This window comes from Rhinolophus hipposideros (genome assembly GCF_964194185.1).
Source record: "Rhinolophus hipposideros genome assembly, chromosome: 17".
Taxonomy (NCBI): Eukaryota; Metazoa; Chordata; class Mammalia; order Chiroptera; family Rhinolophidae; genus Rhinolophus; species Rhinolophus hipposideros.
This window is the reverse complement of record NC_138063.1, coordinates 12326289-12334985: the sequence shown is the minus strand read 5'-3', so window position 1 is coordinate 12334985 and position 8697 is coordinate 12326289. Positions and strand designations below refer to the sequence as shown.

Sequence of the window (8697 nt, the reverse complement as noted above, 5' to 3'; positions counted from 1 at the left end):
AGATCCTGGCACTGCTCTCTGCCTACGTGAGCTTGAATAAATTCACTTCATCTCGGTAAACCTCAGTTTTGCACCTGTAAATTGCGCAAAAAATGCCCATGGTAAAAATGCCCGTTTTTTGGCGTTGTTTTGAGGACAGGAGAAAATGCCCGCTTAAAAGCTCTGAGCATGAAACGGCCCTCAATACCTGTTAACTAACCCGAATGACTTCTTTTTATAATAATGGAATTATTCAAGGGCCAGCCACACATTGTGCAAATGAACTTCCTATTCCCAGGTAGCTCATTCCTCCCTCCACAAAAGCATTTGAAAGTTTTCTGTTGGATAAAGTATTTTTTTTTTAGGTTACTTAGCATCCAGAATGAGCAATATCAACCTATCCAGAAAGGAAGCCCCCTCTCTACACAGACACACACACACACACACACACACACACACACACACTCCCTTCCAAATCAAAACAATGTTTCAATTTGTAGCTAACTTCCCAAGTTTCAGTCTGGTACTTTATTTACTCACATGGCCTCTGGCATCATGCCTACTGTTATTAAACTTCTCTTTATTGCACTTTCCTGAAACTACCCACGTTCTCCGACGGTAAAAAACTTGCCTTTCCAAACGCTTGGGGGGGGGGGTTTGTTTACAGAAGTCTATAATTGCCCATTTATGATAAGGACGAAGTTCCGGGCCTCTCCACCCGCAACTTGCCGGCGAGGAAAACCCTTCTCCTCCCCGGACTCCTGGACCCCCCCACAGCTGCAGCTGACTCCATCTCAGAGTCTTGGTCCCCACCCCCCCTCCCTCACCCCGTTTGTTTCAGAAGTGATTTCGGGACTGGGCAAGGTCTCGCCCGCCCAGCGCCCTGCACCCCCCGCCGGGGGTCGGCGCCGCCGCGGGTCGCGAGCTCGTTCGCGAGGTGGCGCGGGGTTCGCACCCCCCAGGCCAGGCGCGCGCGCCCCGGGCCACGGCCGCTCGCTGGGGCGGGGAGAGGGGCGGGCCCGGCGTCTAGTTTCGCTACGTCATCGGGAAGTCCCTGTAAAACGTGAGCGTGGGCTCTTGCTTTTCCCCAGAACCCGAGGTTCTCGGGTGCCCACTGAGTCCGGTGTCCAGCCGGCTCCCATCAGTGCAGCCCGCCCGCCCGGCGCGCAGCTCGCGTCCTGCAGACCCCAGGTTGCAACCCAAGGTTGGGGGGCTGCGTTCCCCGGAGGTCTGCAACAGCCTTCCCGCCGGCTGCTCGCGGAGATGCCGGGGAAGAAGGCGCGTAAGAACGCGCAGCCCAGCCCTGCGCGGGCCCCGGCAGGTAGGGACCACAGGGGTCCGCGGCGATCCTGGCCGGGGTGGGGCGGGGGCCGGGAGCTCAGGCTGGGTGGGGTCAGCCAGTCTGCTCGGGGCCTCAAGCGCCGGCGGGGTCTGCGTCGTTGCACGTGTTGTAAGGGCGCCTCCTGGAAGTTCTTCAGGGGTTTCACCTAGGACCGTGGGGACGGCGAGGGAGGGAGCCCGGTCTGGGATTGGGGTGCAGCTGCATTTTAGCGGATGCAAAAAATCTCTTCTACGCGCGCCTTGTGTCCCTACTTGCCCTGCCGCAGGGCCACCGGGGGAAAAAGTGCAAGTGCGGGCATCAGCAACGAGGAAAAGTCATTATGCCAGCAGGTGGGGAAGGGAGAAGCTCCGGGAGCCGCCTGGCCTCCCAGCACTTCCTAAGGCAGGGCCTCCCCGTCCCGAGTCGTGGGGCGTCGTGGGCCGTCGAGGGCCCTGCTCCGAGCGTTATCATTCGCTTCACTCCCAACGGGAACAAAAGCAGTGAGGACGCTTGATAGGATCACAGCTCTTCCACAACCGGCTGAAGAGTGGGGGAGGCCGCAAAGGGACCATGGCGTTCAGGGGCCCAGAAAGTCTTGCTTCTTTGTTAAGAGTACATTGTATAACATTTGAAACAATCGATATTAGTTGCGGAGTTAGGGATAAAGAGCAGGAGTTGGTCCCCAGTTTTTAAGATCCTTCCATTCACCCCCCGCCCACCACCGTATCACCATCAAATAACTTAAGGTCAGCTCCTACCCTCCCCACCCCCCACCCCCGCGCCCTTTTTATAAATCTTATCAAACAAGGCAGTCATCTGTTAAGGGGCAGTAGGAAAAAAGGCAGCAAAGCTTTGGCCTCAAAAATCTGTGTGGACCACACTGCTATTGCATCAGCTTGTAATAGGCCCCCTTTTTAACTTAGTTTCATTTTATAGAGCCCTTGGGACTTGCAAAGGAAGTGGTGCATTGGCAATCTGGCCATGGCTAAGTTGGCACCAGACTGCTCTCTCTGGCTCTTGCTTGGGAGGGAAAAATTTTTCTAAAATCTTTTGTGATGTCCAGTTGTCCTGACCATGTTTTGGAAAGGTCTAAACTTGTGCGTAATCTTTACCCAGCCAACTTACTTAGTTCCCAAGAACAAGGAAGAGTGGAAAGGTCCCTCTTAAACTTAATTAGATAGTACTATATGTAAAAGTTGAGATACAAGTGACATAGCATTGTATTAATTTTAGGGGTAAAACATAATGATTTGATATGTGTGTGTATTGTGAAATAATTACCACCGTAAGTTTAGTTAACATCCATAACATAGTAACCACACATAGTTACAATTTTTAAAGTACATTTATAGATGTGTAACTGTAACAAAACGATTAAGGAAACAAATAGGGGCTATTTTCTGCCTTTTTGGGGAGGGGTGAGTGTGAGGGGTAATTTTTCCTCTTATAATTCAGGGCTTCTAAAATTGTATGCAGCATAATTTTTTTTTAAGGATGATAGGTTAATATATCCCACTTACTGCAAAGAACATGACTGTAAATACCTCTCAAAATGTTTGACTCTTATCCTATAAAGAATGGCACCTTATGATATTCATTAGGTCTCTTGTTAGAGATTATGAAAATTTCACCCAGGTCTTGTTTGTAAACAGAGAATTTAAAAATACACTTTATTATAAATTTACAGCTTTTCATTTTGAGCCTAAATAGGGTCTTTGCAGGGTCTGTTTACAAAATAAAACCAGATTTCAATTTGTAGTCATAATGACTTTTTTTTCTCCTTTCTGCCTTCCCCACCCGCCTTCAAGCCGATGTTTCTCAGTCTTGTATAGGACACAGTTCCTTGGCCCATGCTGGTATTAGGAGCCTCGCGCTCCCCTCTGCTGAGGCAGTCAGTCGCCGTAGGTTGGCAACTCACGGCGGCTCTTGCTGGGTGCCGGCCACTCATGCTGCTGGTGCTGGCCACCGGCTGCTCAACAGCAGCCCAGCTCTAGGGAGAGCTGTTGTTCACAATCTTAGCTGTAGAGGGCGCAGCTCACTGGCCCATGTGGGAATCCAACTGGCGACCTAGGCATTAGGAGCATGGAGCTCCCACCACCTGAGCCACCGGGCTGGCCCATCATAATGACTTTTAATGTTCGTGGTCATGAACTTGAAGTGGACCAAAAGACCTTGAGTTGCTCATTGAAATATCCACAAAATTGAAATTATGGTCAATATAGATTTGGTGTTAATTTCACTTGCTTAAAAAATTTACTTGGAAATTAGATGATAAGCAATATTTTTCTTAAATTAATATCCAGTTGATTACAATATCTCTATCCTAAAAAAGTAGTAAATGTGTGAAGTAAATATTACTTATTTTCTGCTTCAGTTGTCTCCGTGAAGGCAGTGGATTGATGAGAGGTTGGGTTTGGAGGAAGAATTTGGTTTAGAGTAAAATTTAAACTTCCAAATTATTTTAGAGTATGTGGGGTTAGTTTTAGAATAGGGTTTTATAAGTCTTTTATGATAAATTTTTAGAGGTTTTTTAAATGAGGAAAAGAATACCTTTAAATTTGCCTATAAATGAGGGCATAATCTGAGCTATGTGTTATGGCCATTTAAAAAATAAGTCCTATTTGAAAACAACACTGAAGATTTTAGAATTTGACTTCTGTTCCCCAACCAACCTAAAATGAGATAAAAAAGGATGACATCACCTGAGGCTGCCAGAGTCTCACGGACTCTGTGGTAATTGACATCTGTTCTGCTGTGTTTGACATTCCGTTCCCCAACCAACCTTAAGTGAGTGAAAAAAGGATGACATCCTTTGCCTGCGGTTGGCAAAGTCTCACTTACTTTGTGGTATTTGACATATTAAAACTTTGAGTTTCAAGGTAACATAACAATCGCCTCATCCAGGATTCTTTTTTTAAAAAAGATTTCAAAGTAAATGTCTATTTTTACCTTACCTTGTTTTTCTTTGGTTTATGAGTCACAGTGTCTTAGTATATGTCACGTGTGTGTGTTTTCCATCTCACATTAAGAAAACAGGTGTAGTAAAGCTAACTTTTTAAGAGAAATGCTTCACAGGCTAAATACTCAACTTGTCACGCTTGCTGGTTACAGTTTGGAATGTTGTCAATGCAATGCTCATGTTTTGCTTTCTTTTTCAGAGCTCGAAGTTGACTGTGCCATTCAATTCAGGAGAATTGGAGACAAACTGAGTTTCCGGCAGAAACTTCTGAATCTAATATCTAAACTCTTCCGCTCAGGAACCTGACTGCTTCTGAAGCTTTCTAATGAGGAGCCTCCTTTAAAATGAGAATTCCCCAGTAGGTGCATATTTCAGCAATTAGAGGAGAGACTGCCTTATAGTGGAGAAGAATGTGAAGGAGCTCTCACTTGCCCTTGGAAATGAAGATGGAATACATCACAGTGAATTTCTACTAGAGGTTTCCCAGAAGTCATTCTTTGGGATTCGAGAACATTATAAAACCACTTTGTTTATTTTAAAGCAAAAATTGAAGAGCTTTGAAAATACAAAATAAATTATTTATACGTTTTGTTTTTGCTTAGAGAATTGTTCTAGTGTTTTTGCTGAAGGTTGCTGCCTAGTGTAGTGTAAGAGGAATTGACGAAAGGATGAGAATGTGGACAGGGGCCAAGAAATAGAATATGTTCAGTGTTTATTTCTACTTTGGGATGACAACTCCAGAACAATATGTCATATATGGTTTATATATATATTATCTTGTTAGAAGTAAATATTTTATTCTGAGAACACTGTATGTCATAATGAATGTTGATTTCATAGGTCACTACAAAATATAAAATAATTTGATAATTTGTTTCTTTTAACTTTACTATGTATTACTTCTGTAAATGTGTCCCTGTGGGTCTTAACTGAAAAGTATGTAATTTGAAAAATTTGATAGAAGTTATGAGTGTTTCTTGGTGCCAGTAAAATTCTTGCTGTTGAATATTAAAATATAAAGAGCGTGGGGAATTTGCATAACCAGGAATAATTTTTAAAAAGTGAATTCAACTTCTTACTGCTGTAATTAAAACTTAGTAAAACAAATATTCTAAAGTAACCATAAGAAAATGAATGTGTTTCTAAAGTTTCTAAAATTGAAAGTTCCCTTTCTCATACTAGTCAGCGTGTATCCTAGAAATAGTGATCTTTTAAGAGAAATTAAGCATGTTTTCATAATTGGGATGTACTTTAAAAAAAAGGGACAGATTGCTCATCCAGGATGAAAAGCCCATTTATATACATAAATATACATTTTGCAGAGTGATATGTAGATTGTGAGAAAGGTTTCATGCATTCTTTTTTTTAATTAAAAGGCCAGGCTATCAACAAAGTCCTCAAATATATATTAAAAAAAAGTGATAATTCAATTTCAGCAAGAACAATCTTATTTATTTTACCTATTTATAATTAAAATATTTTTGGTTTAGTTTAACAATGTATATTAAAGTTACAGTTTTGGGTTATGAGACAAGGTTTTTATACCTACTTGAACTCTTATAGTAAGAATGTTTTAATATAGACTATAGTCACTTTAGATAAAAAATTACCTCAGCATCTATTCTTCTTCAGTATTACTTACGGCGTGAGTTTATTTAGTTGAAAGATTTTTGTGTGTGTGTGCCTAGAGGCATATCCTTTGCCATGTAGATATTTATGGTCTATAATTATATTTATACATGTATATATACTTTTCAAACTGTACTGTAGCTGTAAACCATTAAAAATTATCACCATTGTCTTGTGTTTAGTTTTGCATCATGTAAGCTACTGAGTGTTCATTATGAAACCAAAATATTCTATCTTAACTGATTTTCCTCAGCAGGCACCTTTTGAACAAACCATCCCCTCCGTTCCAGTTCTGTGGTCAGAGTATACGGGGACGTTTAGCATGATCTCTGCTGTCCAGGGACTTCTACTTTCCTTGGGAAAGGAAATGGTGAAAAGTAGGAAATTAATGCCAGGTGTAGATCTTGAGTGCTGCTGAGTGCCTTACATTAACGCTGGGAGAGTGATTAATTTAATAGCCTACTGAGATTCATGATCTAATTAGAGGTATGGTGAGTCTTGGATGTTCATGAGTTTGCCAGGCAAGAGGAACTTCTGGGCAGTTTCCTTTTAGTAACCTCAAAGCTTTTCCCTACTGCCCCCACCCTGAGCAGCAAGTATTGCTTCACGAGAAGCTAGTCATGTGCACAAGTAGGTGTAACTCGGTGGCCTTCCTGTTCCAGTGAGAACTGAAACGATATCCCCCAGTAGCTTTGTAGCTTTGATCTAGGAACCACATCTTCCACCCCTGCCCTCAGAAAGTCTGCTGAAATCATGGAAAGTAAATTACCTTGTTCCATTGTGTAATGATTAGCACTCTGGACTCTAAGTAAATTGCCAGCCTTAAATGGGGAGGGAGGGAGGAAGAGTTACAGGAGGAAGGTGACAAGGAGAAATGGCAGCTAGAGAACTGGGATCAAGGGCGGTGGAGACAGCCATACAAACCAGTATCACCAATACCACCGGCTCCCCCCAGAGGAAGGACTTTGCATTGCAGGAGGACCAGGGGAGGTTGGTTTCCTGAAAGGTGGGATCAACCTGAGTGATTTGATTGCAGGATCACTGAAAGAGTAACTCCTGTCCCTAACGCTCTTTGCATAGTGTGAATTAGACCATTGGTGCTAATGAGTTTTGCTAAAAGTACCCTTGATTTTTAAAAAAATAAATATAAAGAGTAACACAAAGCCTTAGGCACAATTTACAGGTTTCAGGTATGAGAACTATGTGTCTTTCAAAACTATTTTGATGTCAAATAATTCACAAGATGTCCACATAATTGTAATTGTAGCTGATGGCTGACAAAAGGCATCCAGGAATTTTAAAAAATACTTTGACTTGCATTTATGTTTAAAAGAAAACCTCAATAGTCTTGTATATTTGAAAAATCTATCATGTGTCTATTATCTATCTGAATAAGTTGTTCTTCAGTCTAATGATCCCGTGCACTGTGATTTTGGGTTTTTTAACCCTTTGCAATTATCACACACACACACATCCTGGGTAGGAACAGCATAAACTGAATATCCTGTCAAACTACTCAAACCTTTGTCAAATGGAATGATCCACCAAGAACACAACTGAAACCTTGAAGAGAGTATGTTGACTGGTAGTGATGAGGTGCCCAGAGCGCCCCACTTTGGAATCCTGAAGCTGGACATTCAAAGCAAAGCCATCAGTAAGCTGTGTGACCCTGAACAAGGCAGCCTGTCTGAGCCAGTTATTTCTCTGAAATCAAGAGAACCAGATCATCTTTAAGGTCACTAGTGACCTGAAGGACAAAATGGGATGGCAAAGGGGTCTGAAGGAGGTCTGCCCCAACACTCCCCGTCCTACTAGCTCCGCTTCTGACTTCATTTCAGACAGGATAGGAGAGAACTAACGGGTTTATAAAGAGAAGTAGGGGACTGAATGTAAAGAGCCCCTCCACCCCCCCACCCCCCCAAAAAATCTATTTTCCAAGTTTTCTTCTCCTAAATATTGATTCTAAGTCCTGGAGCAGACTGGGTGGGAACTTCTCGGACTTGGATGTATTTTCTTGGAAATGAGAATTCCCCATGCATTCTGGCTTCCCTGATGGTGTGTCACTATCTGGGCTGCTTTTCCTATACAGGTAGCTAAAAATAAAAATGGGGTCACCTGACAGACCACACCCTCCCGTGTGATCACTTGAGTATTCTCATGTAATAGGTCATGGCTCAAAGACAAAATCTTGATCAATACAATCGGGGCACTCTTGTTAGCTTCTCTTTTAAGGACTTTCAGAACTCAGTTTAAGAAATTCCCAATGAAACAGTCACACCACCTACGTCTTTTCCCGAATCAGCTGCTCTTTAAACACCAAAAAAAAGAATTGATAAGAGTTACAGTTAGGATTTCTTTACTTAGTAAGTCTGGGTCCCAGACTACCCCATAGTGATTAGAAACTGCACAGTGCATGGAGCCTGGGCTTGAGTTTGGGTTAAAAGTAGACTGTGCTTGGAATTTCTTTTTTCTTTATTTTGACATATTTTATTCAAAGACCAATCTGGTCACACATGGTCCAGGAACATTCAAATAATAAACCCCAAAGAAACACATGTTAAAGATTGGTCTTCAAACATTATTACCAATAATACCATGCTTGCCTGGGTTTCGCAGACATAAAAACACATCCACATGTCAGTGACCACCAAACCATTTGGCAGAGAGTCTTTAACTGTGAGCTGTTTGAAGTTACAGGTTTGTGTACAATATTGACTATTATTTTCAAGCTCTGAATAAGCTGTAGGGATGTCAACAAGAATTGGAGGAACCAGCTCAACCTTGGTATAGTGCCAAACTGTAGCCAATT

The 8697-nt window shown here is 42.6% G+C and overlaps 1 protein-coding gene across 1 annotated transcript; it reads left to right on the top strand.

Moving 5' to 3' along the window:
• The first annotated feature begins 1070 nt into the window (after window positions 1-1070).
• PMAIP1 (phorbol-12-myristate-13-acetate-induced protein 1) lies at window positions 1071-6059 on the top strand. The gene is made up of 2 exons (XM_081078231.1): window positions 1071-1300; window positions 4459-6059. The coding sequence occupies exons 1-2, from the start codon at window positions 1243-1245 to the stop codon at window positions 4563-4565; spliced, it is 165 nt and encodes a 54-aa protein (XP_080934357.1). The 5' UTR covers window positions 1071-1242; the 3' UTR covers window positions 4566-6059.
• Window positions 6060-8697: the final 2638 nt, after the last annotated feature.

Coding starts and splice junctions, on each gene's coding strand:
- PMAIP1 (XM_081078231.1), top strand. CDS start 1,243: ATGCCGGGGAAGAAGGCGCGTAAGAACGCGCAGCCCAGCCCTGCGCGG. Junction 1,301..4,458: donor CCCTGCGCGGGCCCCGGCAG/GTAGGGACCACA, acceptor TTTCTTTTTCAG/AGCTCGAAGTTGACTGTGCC.